Source organism: Mauremys reevesii, linkage group 19, assembly GCF_016161935.1.
Source record: "Mauremys reevesii isolate NIE-2019 linkage group 19, ASM1616193v1, whole genome shotgun sequence".
Lineage (NCBI taxonomy): Eukaryota > Metazoa > Chordata > Testudines > Geoemydidae > Mauremys > Mauremys reevesii.
The window spans coordinates 7,257,450-7,281,231 of record NC_052641.1 but is presented as its reverse complement, the minus strand read 5'-3'; the positions used below and the strand labels follow the sequence as shown (position 1 = coordinate 7,281,231).

Below are 23,782 nucleotides of genomic sequence, written 5' to 3'. Positions count from 1 at the left end.
GGCATATGTCAGAAATTATTCTCTTTCTGGCTCCCTGGCTGCACCTGTAAACTGCTGGAGGAGACCACAGTCGATACTGTGCTGAATCAGGGAGCAATGGGAAGGAGATTTTAAAGGGCCAGTTTTATTGTCCCTGTAACGAATAGCAAATACCCCAAGGATGTCCATGGAGTGGTGGTTCGTGTCCTCGACTGGCGCATTGTGGGGCATTGAGAGCCAGAACCCTGCCACCCCAGGGCTGACAGCCAGAACAGTCAATGGAGTGTCTACACTGACACTGCATCAACTTAACTACACTGGCCTAAGCACTATGCCTCTCATGGAGGTGGTGTTATTAAATTGGTATGGCAGGCGACTTACATCAGTGGGAGCAACATTGTAGTGTAGACACAGAGCTAGGGCGAAATAAGCTGCCTTACGTCTCCATAACTCTGCAGTGTAGACCAAAGCCCGTGGCTACCACACTTAAACTCACCAATAATTCAAACTCACATAAGCAAACAAAAAGCTAAAAACTTTATGTAAGGGTTTGAATAAAGAGAAATATACAAGCAATAAAAATATTAAATGATTTGAGGTATTAATGCTTTTTAATTATTACAGATGATGCTGGCAAATACACTATGTCACATGACCACAGAGTCCCCAATGTTCCTGACCAAAAGTGTCTCCTCCCCTCAGTTCTGACTGTTCCCCACGTCTCAGGACCCAGGTGGTGCATGTGGTGACCCATTACAGGTCTGTAAGCAGGGCCGGCTCCAGGGGTTTTGCCGCCCGAGCACCTGCTTGCTAAGCTGGTGCCTGGAGCTGGCCGTGCCTATGTTCTGACTGTTCCCCACGTCTCAGGACCCAGGTGGTGCATGTGGGGACCCGTTACAGGCCTGTAAGCAGGGCTGGCTCCAGGGGTTTTGCCACCCCAAGCAGCCAGCGGGAGTGAGGGACCCTCCACTGAATTGCCGCCGAATAGCTGGATGTGCCACCCCTCTCTAGAGTGGCCGCCCCAACCACCTGCTTGCTAAGCTGGTGCCTGGAGCCGGCTGTGCCTATAAGGAGATGCTGTTACAAACACACTTTATTATACTGGGAATTGACAATGCAGGTCACGATGATCCAGGTAGATGAAAGTTGTTTTGCAGCTACAGTATGTGCTAATGGTGCAAGACTGAACCCCAACTGCCTAGCTAACTATAACACAGGGCACTCACTCACGTTCCTTCTCCGGCTGACTGCTCAAGAGATTGGTGCAGGCCAGCAGCTCTTGGGCATAAATCATAGTTAGTGAATGATTCTTGGGGATCGCTTGGGAGGGCCTAACCACCAACTCCCTGCTGAAATGGTGCTGCCAGTCTTTAAAGCTTGGAGCCCACGGGTTCAGCTGCAGGCAGGTTGGGTCTCTGGATCCGAAATCCCAGCTCTGGTGTGGGCTGCTGCGGGACTAGCAGGCTGCAGGCGGTGGCAGGAGAAAGGAGCTGTCTCCAGTTGCCGGCAGGAGGAGCAGCTTGTCCCCTCCTGGGGCTTTTCTGCAGGTTGAGGTCACAGACAGGCCAGTTGTTGGGCCTGGAAGTTCTGCACTGGCTGGCTGCGGGGACACCTCCTTTCCTCGCCTCTCCCTGCCTGGGCTCTTCATGTGAGAAAAACTGGGCTATTCACAGCCTCCATCCTGCTTTCCTGGGCCCCAGGGGCTCTGCCCTGTTCACTGATGGCTGCCTGGCTGTCTTCTGCCCTCGAACGGGATGCTGGGGGCTGCTGTTGCCGCCCCCCCTCCCTTCGGTCGAGGGAGGAGGGTTGCCAGAGTGACTGGTGAAGTTGCTTCCCCTTCCCCTTCCCTCCTGCTGCTGGGGGAAGTCAACAGTGCAGGGCTCTGCCGTGGAGCTGGCAGGGGCCCCAAGGGGGTGTCTCTGCCCCTGGGGCACAGCTCCCCAGCTACACACGAGGAGGGGCTGCGTGTCACCGTGGGGTCATCAGGGCCAGACTAATGCCTTGGCAAACCAGGCACGTGCCTAAGGCCCAAACGCGGCAGGAGGCCCAACATGTTGTTTTGTTATTTACCATGAGAGGCAGCCGGCCAGGCCAAATTGGAGTGAGTGGTGGTGTGACCTAGTCAGAGCACTGCTCGGGTTTGGGCCAACCACCCCCTCCATGACGACTGCAGATTAAACCCCTGCTTCTGGACTAGGTACCGGGGGAGGGGACGTTCCTGCTGCCAGCGTTGTCTCTTTGGAGAGGAAAGAGGTCCCTTCTGAGGAGGAAAAGGATGCCCCATGCCACTGTCTCTGACTCCCTGGAAGGGGAGGAGGGCCCTGCCACCAGCAATCCAAGTTGGTGGGGGCCATGTCGGGGTAGTCTAGGGCCCCGGGTTGCTTTAATCCAGCCCTGGGAGTAATACCAGCGTCAGTGGGAGAGACTATGGCCTGTTATGCCGCCCGAGGCCTGGGCTGGGCAGATGTAGCCTGAGATCCTTGCAGAACTTTTCTATTTGCACCATCGCTCTTCTCTGATATGCCCCCTCCGGGGAACAGTGCTCCTGGCAGATCTACCTACCCTCTCTTGTACTCCCCAGTACCCAGACAAATTGTGTCTCCTTCTAGCATGGTTACACTTTGCCTTCCCACCTCTCTAATTCACCTAAGGCATGGCCAGGCTTTTTTTTTTTTAGCTTTGATGCAATTGAACTGTCTCGTATGTTTAAAAACAAAAAAAGTCTGTGAAAAGCACATCATTGAGCCAGTGTTTGCTTTCCTAACAGAGGGGAAGGTTCACCACTGGTAGATGCGGCTTCCAAGGGAAATGATTCACTAACAGCGGAGGAAAAACTGCATAACAGTGGTAGGAGCTGGGGTGGGGCCTCTAGTAATGGAAGCAGCAGAAGACAGAGCCAGAGAGGAGAAGAGATAAGACCTAGTTAGAGCTGGTTGAAATGTTTGGAGCTAAGGGCATGTTTACACTGCAATAAAAGACTTGTGACATGACCGCAGCTAGCTTGGGTCGGGGGGCTTGAGCTGCGAAGCTATAAAATGCAGTGGAGGAGGGGTAGGCAACCTATGGCAGGCATGGCATTTTCAGTGGCACTCACACTGCCCGGGTCCTGGCCACCGGTCCGGGGGGCTCTCCATTTTAATTTAATTTTAAATGAAGCTTCTTAAACATTTAAAAAACCTTATTTACTTTACATACAACAATAGTTTAGTTATACATTATAGACATATAGAAAGAGACCTTCTAAAAACATTACTGGCACGCAAACCTGAAATTAGAGTGAATAAATGAAGACTCGGCACAGCACGTCTGAAAGAACAGTATTCGTGGCACCTTAGAAACTAACAAATTTATTTAAGCATAAGCTTTCGCAGGCTACAGCCCACTTCATCGGGTGCATAGAATGGAACATATAGTAAGGATATATATATATACACATACAGAGAAAGTGAAAAGGTGAGAATTACCCAACCAACTCTTTGTGGATACAGACTAACACAGCTGCTACTCTGAAACCTGTCACTTCTGAAAGGTAGCCAACCCCTGAAGTAGAGATGTTTGGACTCAGGCCGGATCCCAGGCTATGACACCACATTAAGGGGGGAGTCTCAGAGCCCAGGCTCCAGCCCAATCCTGAATGTCAACACTGCAATTTTATAGCCCTGGAGCTTAAGCTCTGTGAGCCTGAGTCAGCTAATCCAGGCACTGAGACATGGTGCTCTGGGTTTTTGTCACAGTGTAACCAGACCCTAAGAGTTTATCTATGGACAAATCATGTTTGGTTTTTTTTTAATTAACATTTTAATAAAATATCATTGACATCATGGTAATGTTTTGTTTGACTTGAAAAATTCACAATATTTTCTACTGAAATTTTTCAGCATTTCTTTTTATATCAAAAATGTTCTCATGATGATGACAAATGTTTTTTGGACACAGAATACCAGGACTTTGGTAAAAACAAAAACAAAATAGGTTCCTTTTCAACCCTTTGAAATGAAAACAGCTAAGAAATTACATTTTTTTCCACAAAACTATTTTTGCCTTATTGTTACCAGCTCTAGTCCTAGTGCACTGCAGTGGCTGAGTGTGTAATTTGATGTCTTCCCTTAGTGGCTGGTATACAAAGAAAATGGCCCATTACACACAGCTAAAGATATTTACTTACTTAGCTCAGATATTAGGGGCTTGCAGTTATGGTGCTGAAGGCGATGGGCTCTAGCCTTACTTATGACTTTGGGTCCGTGTGTATTTAACCATTTATTGAGTAGCTTTGCAGAGATTTACCCATTCCATGACTGACTAATGAGCTCATATTTCTACTTTCTGTTACATAAGTGGCTGCACTTCTCATTGGGTGAGCAGAAAAACAGAACATGAAAGACAAAGAAAACATTGTGCTATAAAAAGAATTCATCTCAGCACGTCTCCAGATAAATGATCGATCTGACAGGCCTATAATTGCTGTATAAGAGCGAAGTGTAATTACTATAACTGCCTCCCTGATTGGCTACACAGGCCTAAATTTCATCTCTGACACCTTGTAGGAGTACTTGTGCCCTTTGCCGGTCCTCCAGTTCACCCCGTCACCATAGCTTTCATGGGCGCCTCTCAAGTATAATCCATTCAGGTTGGACCAATGACATTCTTGGTACCACCAGGCTCCTTTAAAGGATGTTGCACAGTTACCTGAATATTGGTCATTGTCACAGTCTTGGGTTGTAAATGGCATGTGGTTGTGGATGGTTAATGAATCCCCTGTGGAAACAATTGTGTGTACAGTATTTACTACATGCTTTCACAGTTCAGGTTCCACAGCCCAGCCTGGCAGTTCTGCAGTGGGGTTGCTAAATTTCTCCTTTCAACAGGTAAAAAAAATCTCCCTGAAGTCCAAGAGAGAGACTGCAGTTCTACTTCCTAAAAGAAAGATTTTCCACCAGACCGTATTCTGATCTCAGTGACATCACTATAAATGCAGAGTAACTCATTGCAGTCAATGCGCTCAATGTGCTCCTAGCACTAACAGCTTACCAGGGAATGGGTTGAGGATTCAGGACCAAAGAATCACAGAGTCACAGAGATGTAGGGCTGGAAGGGACCTCACGAAGTCATCAAGCCCAGCCCCTTATGCTGAAGGAGGACCAAGTAAACCTACACCAACCCTGACAGGTGTTTGGCCAATCTGTTTTTAAAAACCGCCATTGGTGGGGATTACACGCACTCCCTTGGAAACCTATTCCAGAGATTAACTATCCTCATAGTTAGAAAGCTTTTCCTATTATCTAACCTAAGTCTCCCTTGTTGCAGATTAAGCCCACGACTTCTTATCCCACCACTAGTGGACATGGAGAACAACTGATCATTGTCCTCTTTGTATGAGCCCTGGAAACTGTTATCAGGTCCCCTCTCAGTCTTCTTTTCTCAAGACTAAACATGCTCAGCTTTTTTAACCGTTCCTCATAAATCAGGTTTTCTAAACCTTTTATCATTTTTGTTGTTCTCCTCTGGACTCTCTCCAGTTTGTGCACATATTTCCTAAAGTGCAGTATGCAAAAGTGGACACAGTACTCTAGCTGAGGCATCACCAGTGCTGAGTTGAGTCAAGCAATAACCCCCGTTCTCTTACATGCAATACGTGTAAACAGATCCCATAATAACTTGCAACAGAATCACATTGTTGACTCATATTATTTGCGATCCCCTCTAACCCTCAGATCATTTTCTGCAGTACTACCACTTAGCCCAGGAGTTCTCAAACTGGGGGTCGTGATCCCTCAGTGGATCGTGACGTCATAACGTGGGGGGTCGCGAGCTGTCAGCCTCCATCCCCAAACCCCGCTTTGCCTCCAGCATTTATAATAGTATTAAATATTAAAAATGTATTTTTAATTTCTGAGGAGGGCTGCACTCAGAGGCTCGCTGTGTGAAAGGGGTCATCAAAACGAAGGTTTGAGAACAACGGCTTTTTCCTTCCTAAATGAAGCCCATGGCAATTGTCTTTATTGAACTTCAACTTGTTGAATTCAGGCCAATTTGCCAAAGTCATTTTGAATTCTAATTTTGTCCTCCAAAGCGCTTGCAACCTCTCCCAGCTTGGTGTCATCAGCAAATTTTAAAAGAATACTCTCCAACTCCATTATCCCAGTCATTAATGAAAACATTGAATAATATCAGACACAGGACTGACCCTTGCGAGACCCTACTAGATCAGGGGTTGGCAACCTTTCAGAAGTGGTGTGCCGAGTCATTTTGTGACTTAGCCTTTCTGATTTTGTCCCAACAGATGACACTGTTCTTTTGTGCTCCTCCTTGGCATTTTGTCCATGTTTCCGCTGTTTGTAGGATCCCTTTTTGATTTTCAGGTCATTAAGGAGCTCCTGATGGAATCCTAATTGCCTCTTCCTATTCTTCCGATCTTTCCTTCACTTTGGGATAGTTTGCAGTTATGCCTTTAATATTGTCTCTTTAGGAAACTGCCAGCTCTCCTGAACTGCTTTTCCTCTTAGATTGTCTTCCTGTAGGAACTAACCTACCAGTTCTCTGAGTTTGTTAAAGTCTGCTTTTTTAAATCCATTGCCTTTCTTCTGATGCTTTCACTCATTCCTCTCTTCAGAATAATAAAGCCTATCATTTCATGATCACTTTCACCCAAATTGCCTTCCAACTTCAGATTCGCTACCAATTCCTCCCAATTGGTCAGAATTAAGTCTAAAATGGATGGTCCCCCTGGTTACTTCCTCTGCCTTCTGAAACTAAAAAGTTGTCCCCAATATATTCCAAGAATTTACTGGAAATTTTGTGTTTTGCTGTATTACTTTTCCAACAGAAGTGTGGGTAGTTATAGTCCCCCATTACTACCAGGTCTGGGTTTTGCCTATTTTTGCTATTTGTTCTAGAAATACCTCATCTTCCTAATGACAGGTTTCAGAGTAGCAGCCGTGTTAGTCTGTATCCGCAAAAAGAACAGGAGTACTTGTGGCACCTTGTGGCATTTATTTGAGTGAAAGCTTATGCTCAAATAAATTTGTTAGTCTCTAAGGTGCCACAAGTACTCCTGTTCTTTTTGCTCATCTTCCTACTCTTCCTGGTTTAGTGGACTACAGTAGACACCCTATTATGAGGTCACTTCTACTTTTTACCACTTTTATCTTTATCCAGAGACTGTCAAAGGGCCTGCCCATATACCCTTGTTCTGGAACTCAGAACAAGTGTATATATTCTTGGTGTATAATGCAACACCTCCTCCTGCCTGTCTCTCCTGAACAAGCTACACCCCTCTATATCAATATTGCTGTAACAATTCTTATCCAACCAAGTCTCTGTGATGCCAGTTAAGGAATAAGAACATAAGAGCGGCCATACTGGGTCAGACCAAAAGTCCATCTAGCCCAGTATTCCATCTTCTGACAGAGGCCAATGCCAGATGCTCCAGGGGGAATGAACAGAACAGGGGATCATCAAGTGATCCATCCCATGTGTTCTGGCAAACAGAGGCTAGGGACACCATCCCTGCCCCTTTTGGCTAATAGCCATGGATGGACCTATCCTCCATGAAGCTATCTAGTTCTCTTTTGAACCCTGTTATAATCTTGGTCTTCAGAATATCTCCTGGCAACGTGTTCCATAAGTGGACTGCATGTTGTGTGAAGAGATACTTTCTTTTGTTTGTTTTAAATCTGCTGCCTATTAATTTCATTGGCTGATCCCTAGTTCTTGTGTTATGAGAAGGAATAAATAACATTTCCCTACTTATTTTCTCCACACCAGTCACAATTTTATAGGCCTCTATCATATCTCCCTTTAGCCGTCTCTTTTCCAAGCAGAGAAGTCCCAGTCTTTTAAATCTCTCCTCATATGAAAGCTGTTCCATGCCCCTAATCATTTTTGTTGCCCTTTTCTGTACCTTTTCCAATTCCAATATCTATATTTTTGAGATGGGGTGACCGCATCTGCATGCAGTATTCAGCATGTGGATATACCATGGATTTATATAGAGGCAATATAATATTTTCTGTCTTATTATCTATCCCATACTTAATGATTCCCAACATTCTGTTAGCTTTTTTGACTGCCACTGCATATTGAGTAGAGGTTTTCAAAGAACTATTCACAATGACTCCAAGATCTCTTTCTGGAGAGGTAACAATTAATTTAGACCCCATCATTGTATATGTATAGCTGGGATTATGTTTTCCAGTGTGCATTACTTTGCATTTATCAACATTGAATTTCATCTGCCATTTTGTTGCCCAATCACCCAGTTTTGTGATCTGCCTTTGTAACTCTTTGCACTCTGCTTCAGAGTTAGCTATCTTGAGTAGTTTTGTATCATCTGCAAATTTTCCCACCTTGTTCACCCCTTTTTCTAAATCATCTATGAATATGTTGAACAGGTACAGACATCTGGGGGACACCAGTCCAGGTACAGACATCTGGGGGACACCACTATTTATCTCTCTCCATTTTGAAAACTGAGAATTTATTCCTACTCTTTGTTTCCTAACTTTTAATCACTTATTTATCCAGGAAAGGACCTTCCCTCTTATCCCATGACAGTTTACTTTGCTTAAGAGTTCTGCTTTCAGTCTTCCCTAAGCAGGATATCCATATTACACTACATAGCTGGTGTCACTAGAACATGGGTTCCGGCTCAGATAGTTCAACAGCAGAATAATTGATGTTTTCCAAAAGAGATCACTTCCCCAGATGACATCACCTTTTGCTTCTGCCATAGAATATTCTGCATCTCATTTGCTGTCCATTTTTTCCATCTGCCACAAAGGGTAAAGAACAAGCTCAGAACCTACCTGCAGTGCCATTAACAAAGGCTCCAAGGATCAGCTTGTATTTCTCAGTCTCCCCTGCAATTTTGAATGAGCCAAAGGTAGCAAATTGATACTTGTTGTCAAAATCTCTGAGATCAACACGAAGCTCATTGGTTCCTTTAGAAAACAATTTGAAAGCAAAATGTTCAGCAATTTAGCGGGGAGGGATAGCTCAGTGGTTTGAGCATTGGCCTGCTAAACCCAGGGTTGTGAGTTCAATCCTTAAGGGGGCCATTTAGGGATTGGTCCTGCTTTGAGCAGGGGGTTGGACTAGATGATCTCTTGAGGTCCCATTCCAACACTAATAATCTATGATTCTATGAATTTCTATCCAGTCTGTAGCATTCCTCATTGCTGTGCTGTGGGCGAACCACCCGAGGACAAAATGCTGCTTCATGACTGGAGCCAGCCCAGCTACCACACCATTATTGGTTTCAAAAGCTTTGTGTGGCAGGGCTGTAAGGAACAGGAAGGGGTGTCTGGAGCTGAAGTGTTACCTCTACCAATAGTACAACTCTATACGCTGTAACCATGGTTAAAGTGTGGGAATAAAGCTTGGTGGAAAAGGTTGCAGTTAGGAAAAGAATGCATCAGTGATGTCTTTACCAAGGGATGTTAGCAGGTGAATATTGTCATTCCCCAGCCAGAATTCTGACAGCCGGCTGCCAAAACCTCTCTTGTATGAATTCCAGTCACGGAAAAAATCCACGGAACCATCCACCCGTCTCTGGAACACCTGCAGGGAAACAGGAGGTTCTTAGCTGGGAAATCCCACATTGGTTTCCATCCTACTAGAGCAGGAGGCCAGAAACTCTGAGACTGTAAATCATTAGATGAAATTTAACGGAGTCAGATCTATTTCGGCCTCAGGTGACTATCGCAGATGGATGCTTGTCCCACAGGATCATATTGAATCTTGGCAGCAACAGCACTAGAGTAAAGGATCACATGGTCTGAAATCTACAGCACTGGGCTGGCAATCAGGAGGCCTGGGTTCTATGCCCAGTTCTGCCACTTGGGCAAGTCACATCACCTCTGCTTTCTGAGCAGCCCTTTGTCTGCCTTGTCTATGAAGACAGTGAGCTGTAAGGGACAGGGGCTGTCTCTCAGTGTGTGTTCAGCACCCAGCAAAATGGGACCCTGAACTTCATCAGATTCTCTAGGCACGACTGGGATATAAATAAGCAGAATAATGAATTGGAAGGTTTAAATGTGAGGTACATACAGGGTTCAAACTCCTCAGCTCCCTAGAACGCTCTCTCCTCTCAACTGTTTGTTGTTCAAGAAAAAATATCCAATGAGCTTCATTATGCTCAGTTCTTACAATCCATCCTCCACCATCTGTGTCCATGTCACACAGCACAGTCATGGCGTTACAGTCATGGGGGTAGATGGTGTACCAGCCACTCAGGATGTTCCCTCTGGCTAGCAGCTCCTTGCAGTTCTTTGCTCCTGGTTGAAAGAGGAATTGAAATGTATAAATTGGTTGTATAACTCTCCTTGGATTCATGGGCTGCTTTATGTTGTACTGAGGGCCAGATTGATTGCAGAATCAGGTAAATGGAAAACAGTCTTTGAACCACCATCTCCTCTCCTTTCGACTGTAGTGTTTGGGAAATGGGTAGTATCCCTTTAAATAGTTTGTGAGCCCTCTAGTGGTGCTCTCTGTGTTCCATCTTTAGAGACCTGCCAGAGTAGCAGCATAGGTACCTAGCTAGGCTTTTCATACTCTCTGTGGTTAGCAAACACAATTATTTAGACTTCACTGCACTAGTCTGGTTCATATTAAGTTTGTTTGAAAGAGGAAAAGAGGTAACAACTGCCCAAGCCCTGTGTTCTGTGTGAGAACAGCTCAACCTGCACAGAAGATTGTCTCAAAGTGTCTTGAAAACTTCTGAAAACTGAAATGTGCACAAAGATTTGTACTGGTGGAAGTGCCTGTGCAGCCATTTTGAAATCTCTGGTGAGTCAGAAGGGCTTCCAGTCATCATGTGACTTGGGTGAGCAATCACTGCAAGGGAATATCAAACACTCATAGGAATACTCACATCAAACAGATTGGAAGTGAACCCATTGGCTGAAATGTGTTTCCACAAAAGATTCACTGGCTACTTGCATAAATCATTCATTTAAAAATACCCAACCATCTGGCGGGTAAAACAGGAAAAGGACAGAGTTGTCACATTAGTCATTTTAAAATATTTGTTGATCATTCCTGAGGGTTTGGCTGTCATGGCTGCGTTCCCTGGAAGGAATGAGATGATAGTTCAGTGGATATAAGAAATGCTCACCTTTCTGACACTGTATATTGTCCAGCTCTTCCTCTCCTGGACAGGAAAAGAAACAATGGAAGTGAAAACTGAACCAGAAAACTTTGTATAGTCTTTTAAACTGTACCAACAGTGATAGCTGGGATAGCAATGTACTAGAAAAGGCACTAGACAGGCATGTACTTGTGCAAGACCAAGTGTTAACAGAATCACACCCATCTCTGATCTGCACTTCCTGTCTGGAATAAAAAGATGGCATTCATAACTAGCCAACACTGTTTTGTAACCCTCTCGTGAGGTTCCTACTTGCATGAGTAAGAATTGGTCCTTAATAAACTAAATTAATTGCTGGTCAGTAAGTAGAAGCAATGCCCACAAAGTCAGGGGTGTTACACCTGCTTACACTAGCTGTGAATTTGAGTCAATATGTTATAAAAATCCCAAGTTAAATTAGATAAATAGAAAAGGGGGCACCCCTTTAAACGAGCATTTAATCAGGATCCATTTCTTGTAATCCATACTCCCCACCCCCAGTATGTGAGGAGTATAAGGAGGGTAAGAGAAAGCAGCCTTCTCCAGGATATACATCTGGATCTACAGCTTTCACTTACATGCCAAATATTATCTCTAATACCAAAGGTCATCTGCTTGGAGTTATTGCAGATGTTGCAACTAGGGTGACCAGATGTCCTGATTTTATAGGGACAGTTGCGATTTTGGGGTCTTTTTCTTATATAGGCTCCTATTACCCCCATCCCAATTTTTCACATTTGCTGTCTGGTCACCCTAGTTGCAACACTGTACTGACTACCTGTTTTGTAGACAGAGCTATTTCTCTCTTCAGACATTCCAACACTTACAGGAATATTGGTGAGCTCGATACTGTGGGCATGGTAACTATTCAAGAGGGAAGATTCTTAAACCACTCAAGTTCCAGCTCAGCAGAAATGAAACTGAAGTGATGTGCTCAATATAAAGGAAAGTGCAGAGGGTCTCACCAACTGTTCCAAGGGTTCCCGATGCTCCTTTATCTCCTAAAGGAAGAACTCAGAATAAAATCCTTGTTTTCCATAGAGAGCGTCTCCATAGTTTGAGCTCTCATTTCAACACCCACTTGGGGGTTAATTGTGCAGAGGGCTAGTTCAAGGCCTATGTATCACTTACACTCCAGACAATCTGTTAAAGTAGCCCACTAGTGGGACTTAAGTGATACATTTATCTTCTCTTGTCCTCTTCACGGGCTGAATTTCACCCTTAGGATACGTCAACACTGCAGCTGGGTGCATGCTTCCCAGCTCCCACGTAATGCGCGAAGATGTGTTAGCCTAGCACGGTGGTTCTCAAACTATGGGTCGGGACCCCAAAGTGGGTCACAACCCTGTTTTAATGGGGTCACCGGGGCTGGTGTTAGATTTGCTGGGGACTGGGGCCGAAGCCTGAGCCCCACTGCCCGGGGCTGAAGCTGAAGCCCTGGGTGGAGGAACTGAGGTTACAGGCCTCCCACCCCGGGCGGTGGGGCTCAGGCTTTGGTCCCCCTGCCAAGGGCAGCGGGGCTCTGGCTGGCTCAGGTTTCGATCACCCCTCCTGGGATCGTGTAGTAATTTTTGTTGTCAGAAGGTGGTCGCCGTGCAATGAAGTTTAAGAACCACTGGCCTAGTGCGGTTTGATTCCTGGAGTAATTTCCTGTGACTGCCAAGGACCTTGTGATATGTCAGACATTAGAATTAGAGCTTGTCATAAACAGATAGTTAAGGGTTAAAGTCTCTTTTACCTGTAAAGGGTTAACAAGCTCAGTAACCTGACGAACACCTGACCAGAGGACCAATCAAGGGACAAGATAATTTCAAATCTCTGTGGAGGGAAGTTTTTGTCTGTGTTCTTTGTTTGGGGTTTTGTTCTCTCTTTGGATCTAAGAGGGGCCAGACGTAATTCCAGGCTCTCCAGGTATTCTCTTCTATTCAGTATAGTGAGTATTAGAAAGACGGATTAGTCTTCTAATTAATTTCTGTATTTGCAAATGTGTGTTTGCTGGAACCCTATTTTATTTTCTCTTTGGTTGCTGTATTTGTCCTGATGCTAGCTCTCTAGTTTCATAAGTTATACCCTGTAAACATTTCCATCCTGATTTACAGAGATATTTTTACTTTTCTTTCTTTAATTAAAAGATCTTTTCTTTTAGAACCTGATTGATTTCTTCCCTTGTTTGGATTTTCAGGGGAAGGGGAGGGGGGAAGGTGAGTCCCTCTTTGTTTGATTCAAGGAGTTCGAATCAAGGTATCTCTCCCAACGACTAGGGGAGGGGGAAGAAGGTGGGGGAATGGTTTATTTTCCTTTGTGTTAAGATCCAAGAAGTTTGGGTCTGTGTTCCCCAGGGAAAGGTTTGGGGCAACAGAGAGTGTGCCAGACACTGAAACCTGGCTGGTGGCAGCAAGAACCAAATCTAAACTAGGATTTAAGTTTAGAGGAGTCCATGCAGGTCCCCATCTTGTGGACGCTAAAGTTCAAAGTGAGGAATAAACCTATGACAGAGCTGTTGAAATGTTTTCAGCTAATATATTATTCATCAAAAAAATGCAGTTTCTTGTTCGAAACAATTCACAAATTCAGCTCACATTTGGCAAACACGTACAGCCAAAGTAAGCAAATGACAATAAATCAGTTGGGAAATTTTCCCACTTATTCAAAAAGTTTTGCTTTGACGTTATTAAAATGTTCCAACTGTTCATTTTGAAACATTTTGTTTAGTCATTTGGCTATTAAACAAAAACCAAAAGGAGATTAAAAAAAACCACCCAAAACCTGTTTGGGTCAAATGACACTTGTTCTACCTGAACCAATTTTTTTCTTCAGCTTTTTCTTTCTGTGAGCAGCCAGAAGGGAAAATTGTACAGTGGGATGGGGGGAAATGTGGCTCCCAGTTCTACTGTCACCATGAACAGCACCATAAAGTGCTCTGCAGTGAGAAGAATCATGTGAGGTCTCTCACCTTTCACTCCAGGGGGGCCAGCAGGACCTCTTTCTCCTGATTGAACAAAAAATAAGATAGTAAAGACTGATCAGAGATACCGAGATCTTGACAGTGGATCAGAACTGAAGTTCTGTTGCAATAATAAACCCTTTATTGTCAAATATAGAGTGAAGGGAAGCTATGGTGGTTTTTCGAGCCCAGATATTAGAGGAATTGGTGTTTTATAACTAGCTCTAATTGATATTTGATTAAAAACTTATTTCCTGTTCTTAGGTCACCTGTAGGAAAACACAGTTCTCTGCCCTTTGTTACTTTACCTTTTGGGCCAGTTTGTCCCGCCTTTCCAGGGATCCCCGGAGGTCCTCGTTCCCCTGCAGACACAGAAAACTGACTGAATAGTTTCCAAGATAGCGTAAATACTGAATATATAATCCCCACCCACCGCCCCAACCTGGAATTACAATAATCCATCTGTGTCGAAATTCACATAATGTATCCGCATCTGGCTCACTGACTCCCTGATCTCACATCAGGATCCCCTAGCATGGACTCTTGCATGGAGGCCCATTGAAGTCGATGGGACATGCACATCTTGCTGCCAGGTGAAAACCAAAGCTCAGGGCCGTCCTTATCCATACGCAAAGTACGCAGCTGCACAGGGCACCAGGAAACTTGGGGCACCACATTTCCTGGTGCCCTGAGCCACTGCATACTGCTCCAGCCCCTGCCCTGCCTCTTCCAACCCCTGCTGTTCCCCAGCCCCACTCTACCCCTTCCCCGAAGCCCCCACCTTGCTCCTCCCGCACCCCGCCTCTTCCCACCCCTGAGGACTGCAGCAGGGCCAGGCCTGCACTCACCGGTGGTGGGAAGTGCAGGGACCCCCGGCCCCAGCTGTGCTGCCGGTGAGTGCTGGAGGGTGGTTCCCTCCTACCCCCCAAGCCAGCCCTCCCCCCACGGAGGCCTGGGTCCAGCCCCCCAACCCCCATGGATGCCTGCCCCCCACCATGGAGGGGGCTACATAGGACCCCAGAATAGCTAGGGACGGCCCTGCCAAAGCTGGTAAACAACCATTTTCTACAAGCAGGGCTGGTGCAATCATTTAGGAGATCTAGGTGGTCGCCTAGGGCACTGGCATTTGGGGGGGCGCCATTTTCTTCGGCAGCGACCACAGCAGCCGGATCTTTGGCCGCCCCGGTCACCGCTGGCATTTAGGCGGAGGGGAGGGCCGCCTGCAGCAAGTAAGGCGGCGGGGCGGCATGCAGGGGAACTCCCCGCCCAGCTCACCCCTGCCCCGTCTCCTCCCCGAGCACGCCAAGGCCGCTTCATTTCTCCCGCCTCCCAGGCTTGCGGCGCCTAAGCTGATTGGCGCCGCAAGCCTGGGAGGCAGGAGAAGTGAAGTGGCCACGGCGTGCTCGGGATGCTCGTGCGCGGAGCAGGGGTGAGCTGGGGCGGGGGGGTGCCTCAGGGCAGAGGGTGGGGAGCTGCCGCAAGGGAGGGTGCCTCAGGGGGGGGGAGCAGCCATGGGGGGCGCCTCAGGGAGGAGGGGGGAAGCTGCCATGGGGGGTGGTGCCTCAGACCGGGGGGCGCGAGGTGGGAGGGCACAAGATGGAAGTTTCGCCTAGGGCATGAAACATCCTTGCACCGGCCCTGTCTACATGCTACCTGTGAGGCATGGCTAGAAAGGGTTAAACATCCTCCAAAATAAATAAAGACATGTAGGGAGCAAATGTTTGTGTTTTTGTCTATTTACATATGTATGAGTAGGGTCGACAATGTAATCAACAGTCCCTGTCCATGCTGTATTCTGATAATTCAGAGGTCAAAACAACATCCTATCAGTTCAATGAATTGTAAATATGGGATAGCTCTGAATATGAGACTTGGACATTGGACTATGACCTATGAACTGAATTCTAAAGGAACTCTTTGCAGCTACGAAGCTCACCATCTCTGCTGTGAATCTGAACCTCAATGAATTGAATCCATGTCTGTATGTACATTGATCTTTTAACCATACTCTCTCTCTTTTGTTTTTAATACATTTTAGTTTAGTTTATAAGAATTGGCTGTAGCGTGTAAGATCTGAAACATTCATTAACCTGGGAGGTGATGTGTCCGATCCTTTGGAATTGATCATACCTTCTCTTTTCTATGATGAAATAAGCTTTACAGAAATTGTCACCGTATTTGATGTGGGTACCTGGATGGAGGCCTGAGGCTGGATCACTTTAAGGGAACTGTGTTGTTTGGACTTCTGAGTAACCAGTGAGGTAATAAAGAAGCTGGTTTGGTGAATCTAGGTATTGGAATATCCACCAGCTTTTTAGGGCTTGGCTGTGCCACTTTTTGCAAAAAGCAAGAAAGAGTCTTGTGGCACCTGATAGACTAACGCCACGGGACTCTGGTGCTTTTTACAGATCCAGACTAACACAACGACCCCTCTGATACCTGACACCATTCTTTGCAGTTCACCCTAATTGAGTGACCACAGCTGGCTCCCACCAGGACCCCGGTCATGCTACCATTAAAAATTCCATGGCTCAAAATAATCATCATCATTTCTTCTTCTCTAGCCCCTCTCATCCGAAGTTCCCAGAGCGCTTTACACAGATCAATGAAAAGTGCCTCAGATAACCCCGGGAAGGTAAAGGACATTATACAGAGGGGGAAATTGAGGCTCAGGGAGAGGAAGTGACTTGCCCAGGATCACACAGTGAGACAGTGACAGAGATGGGGAATGAACTAGAGGACTTGATTGCCAATCTGATGCGCCAAAGAGAATGGACAATATTTCAAGCCTTGGTTATTCTGAAGTTCCAATCCATCACCAAAGGATACGGAGGATTCGCCCTATGAGTTGGGCAGAGTTTCCCCATATCAGAGTTTGTGGGGGAATCTCCAAAGTCTGAGCCTATTACATAAGTAACTCCCATTTACATCAGCACCATCCATGCCTGATTCGCTTTCAGTGCCTGGGAATGTACCTCTCATTCCTGCAGCTCCTGGGTCTCCTTTGGCTCCTGCGGCACCAGGGAACCCAGGACAGCCTTGGAGAACGGCGAGTTTATCAGAACTGCTGAGTCCCACTATCCTCACCTCTGGGGAAAGAAATGAATCCATAAATAATATGTGTTAGTGTCTCATCATCTGAAACATTCTGCAGAAAACCAAGCAAATGAGAGCCTAGATAGTTCCTTAGTTTTCTTTTCTCTATTAGTGATAAATGCAACATTTTCTTCAGTTTTATGAATTTGAGAGACAATGCCCTAAAATTAAAGGGTTTGGGGTGATCATTACTCTTTGTTTCTGTTTTAGGTATTAGTGAAAAGTTAAAAGAAAAAGACATTACATTTAAGTGATTTTTTAAAAAAACATGTGAGTTAATTTTGATGTACATACTGTCCTGCCGTGTTTGCAACCCAACCATTGCAGAATTATGCCAGTTCATGAGAACCTCTTAATTAAATTAACTAAAGAGAAACAAACTGTCTGAATGGTGAAGCACTGGAACAAATTGCCTAGGGAGGTTGTGGAATCTCCATCAGTGGGGATTTTTAAGAGCAGGTTGGACAAACACCTCTCAGGGGTGGTCTAGAATACTATGTCCTGCCATGAGTGCAGGGGACTGGACTAGATGACCTCTCAAGGTCCCTTCCAGTTCTATGATTCTATGAAAAGTTACATTGACTAGTCGGTTCTCATTGTGCAAACAGAATGAAATACAGAAAAAAAAGAAAAAGCTGTCATTCAGTGAAGAAATTGTCCAAAAGCAAATTAATTTAAAAAACAGTGGCTGCTACGAACACAGATAATGAATTTTTAAAAACTGATTTTTTTATTGTAACAGTGTCTCCCTGTGTTATGCACATTATTAGATTTTAAATTATTAACAGGGACATTAGTGGAGAAAAATAGTAACACAGCCATCAACTCCATTGAGCTCCATTAATGTGGAAATTTTAGAGGCCAACAGAATGAGGAAAAAATTAATATTTCCTGTGACATAGGAACCCTGTCTCCTAATTTAGAACATTTGGGGATAAATCATAGGTAGCAAATGATTTTTTAAATGATCATGAATGTAAGGAAATGAAACTTAAAAGCAGTGCTGCTCTGAAATAATACATGAATTTATCCATAAGAGGGTGAATCCTGTATTCATTCCTTTTTCAGCAAAATACCCATTTCCTTCAAAGGGAGTTTGCCTGAATTAGGTCTGTACAAAATTGATTAAATCCTGCATAAGGATCATAGGATTTTTATGGTGAACTAAAATTAACCCTCAAATGTAGCTGGATTTTTAATCCAAAGTACAGCAGTGAAAGTAAATATCATTATACAAAGATCTCTATTGTGGATGTCTGCTATTAGATACACAGTACTAGTATTTTTTAAAATGATAACCTTACCTTAGTAACCATGAGTTTTAAAAAGGCTAATCTACTATCAGAGGTTTAAAGGTCAGGTTTAGATTTCCCAGAATGTCTTAATAAGTGGACATTTCAGAGCCTGTGGGTTGGTCACTTACTGGGTTAAAAATGCTTTGGTGTCAACATACAATGGTGATAAGAACTTTAGATGGAGAGAGTCCAGCAGCAACATGGGGGTGGGGAGGGGGGTAGAAATTAGGAAATGAGTGTGAGGAAGAGCAGGTCAAAAATGTCAGATTTCAGAAACTTTCAATGAAAAAAAAGATTTTCACAAAATTATTTGCAAATCTGTGTCCTATTTTTGACCACTTCTCATCTGCGGTGGCCATTTCTGCAATACAGATTAATTTTTACAAAGTAATTTTGGTCAAAGAAGCTGTTCTTTTTATTATTTATATTGCACCATGAGCCTGAAAAGCACTTTATAGACCTGTAGGACAACAAAGATCCCTGAAGATCTTACATGTTGAAGGCAGCTGAATGTAACAGTTCCCAGTTCTCTAGGGTCCAGGTTGGCAAGAACCGTAGTATGAAATGCTGTTGTGAGCAGGATTGTTTTTCACTCACCTGGGCAGGTGTCCTCAGCCTTACAAATTGTTGCTGCTAACCAGAGTAAAGAGATGAGGGTTTTCTGGGTAGCCCTTCCCATGGCTGGTGCTGGTTTCTGCAATAGCAGCTCCACCCCGTCTTCTTGCCACCCTCTCTTCTGCTTAACATTTAGGGCTCTGCAATATATGCAATAACCCATACAGAACTAATCCCGCCTCTGCCTTCTCAGCACCGCCTTCCCAAACTCCACATTCCAGTGGTTTCAACTGAGATTACAACATAGACAAAGTTCACAACTGTCGCTGATTTAAATGGCCTTGTAGGACATGTTCCGTATTGGATTAACAGCCACTGCGTCATCCACACGGCAAGTGCAGTATTGTCCAATGTTGACTATTGAACGGAGCCAGTCTGAAGCCTGTCTCACGAAGTTCATGAGAATGTATCCTCTGGAAGATTAAAATAGGATGCCAAATAATGAGCCCCACTCTGACTTTCTCCATCTGTTCAAGTCTCCTGTCACCTTCGGTGGGAAACTTTGGGTGAACCAGAGAAGCAGAATTGGGTGAACTTAATATCCTAGAGTGTTATTGTTATTTTTTGTATGACAGTAGCCACAGGAGGCCTCATACCAGCTTAGAGCCCCACAGTGCCGAGTGTTGTACAAGCCCATAGTAGATAGATTCCAAGGCCAGAAGTGACCATTGTGATTATCTAGTCTGACCTCCTGTACAACACAGGTGTCTAGATAAATAATTCTTAGAGCAGATCTTTTAGAAAAAACATCCAATCTTGATTTTAAAATTGTCAGTAATGGAGAATCCATCACGGCCCTGGGGAAATGAGTCCAATAGTTAATTACTCTCGCCATTATTTCCAGTCTGAATTTGTCTAGGCTTAATATAAGAATGGCCATACTGGGTCAGCCCAGTATTCTGTCTTCCGACAGTGGCCAGTGCCAGGAGCCCCAAAGGAAATGAACAGGGAATCAAGTGATCCGTCCCCTGTCACCCATTCCCAGCTTCTGACAAAAAGAGGCTAGGGACACCATCCCTCCTCATCCTGACTAATAGCCATTGATGGACCCATCCTCCATGAACTTCCAGTCATCCCTGCCCCAAAGATGCTACAATCTAAATAGATAAGACAAATGAAGGGTGGAAGAAAAGAAATGTTATTATCCTGATGTTTGCAGTACTATATGGCCCCAAATCTGAAGAGACAGTGCTGCTGCATTTTCTGCTATGTACATGTGATTTTTCAGTGACTGTTGCATGTTGGCTGCGCCTAGGGTGACCAGATGTCCCGATTTTTGAGTCTTTTTCTTCTATAGGCTCCTATTACCCCCCACTTCCGTCCTGATTTTTCACACTTGCTGTCTGGTCACCCTAGATGCGCCTGAGAGCGGATCACTGCCATGGTTTATTTCTTTATGTACTTGTGAGTTTGCAGGACTCCAATCTGTAGAGCAAGAATACCACTATTCTCCCTGGGTGAAATGGATATTTCCTCTTTACACTTGGGAAGCACGGTTAATATTGTATTGTGGTTTCTGGTCTCACATAGGTTTCATGTGATAGACCTTGTGCTGCAGGATTTACCTTGGGGAGGATCTGCTTCTCTGAGCAACCTGCTCTGTAGCTAACCATATAATATCACTGCCTCTAGCTTGCTTTAGCTGAATGTGTGTGGTGTGTAGCTGTAGTAGTAGTATCAACCTCTGTCTGTGCTGGCCCCAGCCCACCCCAGATGAGGACAGAGCACCACACAGAGAGAGGAGAGTACAGCTGTAGAGGGGTGAAATTTGGATGGCTGCAACTAGCCAACCCAATCTTACCAGATATTGGTGCAACGTCTTTGAAAATGTGCTGTGGGTTTCTAGGCACAGTTCACTTCTCTGTCAAATGACACTGATTTACAGATTTCCAGTGGCACACACACACCCGCCCAGTGTCAGATGACCCTTTTTTTCACCAAAGGCCAGTCCTCTGCAACCCGACATCATCACTCTTCTGTGTCTGAGATGAGATCGTTGGGGCAGGGACTGTCTTTGTGTTCTGTACTTGTACAGTCCTGCAATAATAAAGATAATTAATAGTTCCCTTTTGTTGTGAGCCCAGGGTAGTTCAGGGTTTCAGAGTTCCCAGGGAGAGGCAGCTTGAAGCTTGCCCCCAGTTTTAGGGGCTATGGCCATGCTGGATATGGGCCTATATGGGATGGGCTTTTTTTCAATTTCAAGTTTTTTTTTTTTAACCTTTCTTATCCCCACCTCCTTTTTGGTCTTTCCTTTGCTTGGGCATTGGTTTGGGCCGTTTTTCATTGCCATTGCCATCAATGAGAGAGAGGCTGCTTTTTGCTTTGCTTGGTGTCCTGTGTCCCTCACACTCTCACTGGTCAAACGAGTACAAACATGGAGTGAGCCCACTGATGTTAGTGAAGTCACTGTGGGGTAATCAGGGCTGGACTAATGCATAGGCAAGCTGGGCACGTGCCTACGGCCCAAATTCAGGGAGGATGAGGGAGGGATTGTTGTTTTGTTTTGTTTTGACCATGATATAGTGAGGACCAAGCAAAATGTGACTGAATGGCACTGCTGGGGGTGCGGGCAGCACTCATTCAGTTTTGGGCCCCCCCCCCCCTCAAATGGGGGTGGGGGAGCCAAAATGTGAGTGGCCAAGTGACCTGGCATGTGGGGTTGCAGCCGGTTTAAGGGTTAGCGCATAGTCGTCAACCATGCAGCGTGGGGCCCAATGGTCACATCACCGTAGGCTTTTATTTTGAATCAGAAAACCTTTTTTAAAAAAACCCATGCATGTCTGTGTCCCGCAGCAAGAGGCGGCTATGGAAGCGACATGTCCCATCAGCAGCCCCGCCAGCACTGGAGCACGCCCAGCGGCTGCGGCCCCTGCAGGATGGGGAAGGAAACTCCCTGCTACCACCTCCCCAGCTAGGTTCTCTCAGGCAGCTGCTGTGCTGCACAACCCGGAGCAGCCAGCTTCAGCTAGTGTGAGAAGTGGCTCCATCCCGCTCCCCACCCAGGCCTGGCTGCCAGGGAGAGCGGCCACCCATGCCAGAGGGGAGTGCAGTGGGAGAAGGACAGAGCCCACCCCCCCCCCCCCCGCCTGCAGGTAACGTGGGGCAGGGAGAATGCGATGGACACAGACTGGGCTGCAGGATGGTGGTGGGGTCACTGGGCAGAGGAGACACGGTGGGGAGGGTTCACATGTCCTTCCCTTTAGATCGTGCCCCCCCACTATGGGGGAGGAGCATGAGCCATCTATGTCTGGGAGCCCTATAAGAATTGGGGCTGACTGCCAGGGATGGGGTTAGACACGTGCAATCCATGCAATTGCCTCAGCCCTGAGCCAGCGAAGGGGCCCCCTGCCATGGTGACTGAGAGGGGTTCTTGTGACGGTGGGTGCAGGAATTGAGCAGGACAAGGTAGGCGACAGGGGCAGATGAATAGCTGGTGCAGGCTCAGGGCTGCTTGGCCGTACAACATATGCCCAGCGCAGGCCGCAGCTGTTGTTTGGGGCCTGCTGGAACCCCTAGGAAGAGCCGTGCGCAGGGAGGGGCACTCCAAAAGGGTGGCTCTGCCGCAATGGCGTCGCCAACGTGGGATATTTGTGTGGGCAGGTAATTCCAGGGGGGCTGGGAGGGATGGGGGGGCCCACATCCCCCCAACCCTGCAGCCGGCATGGCCAGGGACTCCCTGCGGCCTGGGCGTGCACCCAGCTCTGGGAGGAGACGCTGCTCTCCAGCGCTCCTGGCTCCCTTCCAGGTCCTTCCGCCCCACGCCTGGCCCGACTCCCCGAGGTGGCAGGCCTACCTTTTCTGAAGATCTCCTCTAGTGCCGCCAACCACCTGCTTGTGAGCAGGAGCACCAGGCGAGCAGAACAGAGCAAGCCCCACACCCCGACCCCACTCTCCAGCAGGAGCGCCGGTGGGGTGGGCAGAGTGGGACGAGCCCCCCCCATCCCAACCCCACTTCCTGGCAGTAGCCACCCAGGCCCGCGTGTGGCTGCGCCCCTGCTCTGCAGGGACATCAGACAAGTGGGACCACTAATGGCAGAGCCTCCATTTTGGTTGGAAGCCCCCCCGCCCATGCTGCCTCCCGCTCTGACTCCAACTCTGCTGGCAGCAGCAGCTGTGGTTTGCAGCTCTGACTCCCGCGGCAGCAGGTCTGACTTTGGCAGGAGCAGTGGTGATGGCTCTTGCAGCAGCAGCGCTGGTGCAGGGCCCGGGCCAGAGGGAGCAGACAGCAGGGCCTGGAACTGGGTGGGGGTGTTGGGATGGACGGGGGAGCAGAGCAGGAGGTGCAGAGGCAGGGATGAGTGGGGTGGGGGGTGAGAGAAGTGAGCATGTGGGACTTGTGGTGGCGTAGGGAGGCTCACAATAAAAGCCTGCACCCAGGGCTGGCCTTAGGGAAAATGGCACCCTGGACGAATGTGTATTTTGGTGCCCCTGGCCCCTGTGGGCTCCCACTCCCCCTTTGCACCCTTAACCCTTGTGCCCCTAACACCTGCACCCACATGGGGAAACTGACCTGGATGCATGGAGCGGCTGGCATTGCTGCTTGCTTCCCTGCTTTGAACGCTGCTCCTCCGTGCACCCCTTGGGGGCTGGAGGGGAGCGAGGTGCGAAGTCAGGGCTCCCTGTATCCAGGTCACTTTGCCCTCCCCTGACGCAGCCAGGTGGGAAGAGAGCAGCAGCTGCTGATGCTCACCTCACAGCACAGACCAGGTGGGGAAAGTGACCTGAATG

At 46.7% G+C, this 23,782-nt stretch overlaps 1 protein-coding gene across 4 annotated transcripts; it reads right to left on the bottom strand.

Moving 5' to 3' along the window:
• Positions 1-4,223: 4,223 nt before the first annotated feature.
• LOC120386622 (ficolin-2-like) lies at positions 4,224-19,214 on the bottom strand. 4 transcript variants are annotated; one of them, XM_039506081.1, is made up of 10 exons: positions 19,037-19,212; positions 17,024-17,137; positions 14,357-14,410; positions 14,058-14,093; positions 12,070-12,105; positions 11,093-11,128; positions 10,126-10,253; positions 9,408-9,537; positions 8,784-8,918; positions 4,224-4,734 (listed from the first exon to the last, which is right to left on the bottom strand). In XM_039506081.1, exons 1-10 carry the CDS (start codon positions 19,116-19,118, stop codon positions 4,487-4,489), a joined length of 999 nt encoding a protein of 332 aa, XP_039362015.1. In that variant the 5' UTR covers positions 19,119-19,212; the 3' UTR covers positions 4,224-4,486. The 4 variants fall into 4 exon arrangements, with proteins under 4 accessions (XP_039362015.1, XP_039362017.1, XP_039362016.1 ...); XM_039506083.1 differs by lacking the exon at positions 14,357-14,410 and having other exon boundaries at positions 19,037-19,214; XM_039506082.1 differs by lacking the exon at positions 12,070-12,105 and having other exon boundaries at positions 19,037-19,213.
• Positions 19,215-23,782: the final 4,568 nt, after the last annotated feature.

Coding starts and splice junctions, on each gene's coding strand:
- LOC120386622 (XM_039506081.1), bottom strand. CDS start 19,118: ATGGGAAGGGCTACCCAGAAAACCCTCATCTCTTTACTCTGGTTAGCA. Junction 12,106..14,057: donor TGGCCCCCCTGGAGTGAAAG/GTGAGAGACCTC, acceptor TTCTTCCTTTAG/GAGATAAAGGAGCATCGGGA. Junction 11,129..12,069: donor GGGAACCCTTGGAACAGTTG/GTGAGACCCTCT, acceptor TTTCCTGTCCAG/GAGAGGAAGAGCTGGACAAT.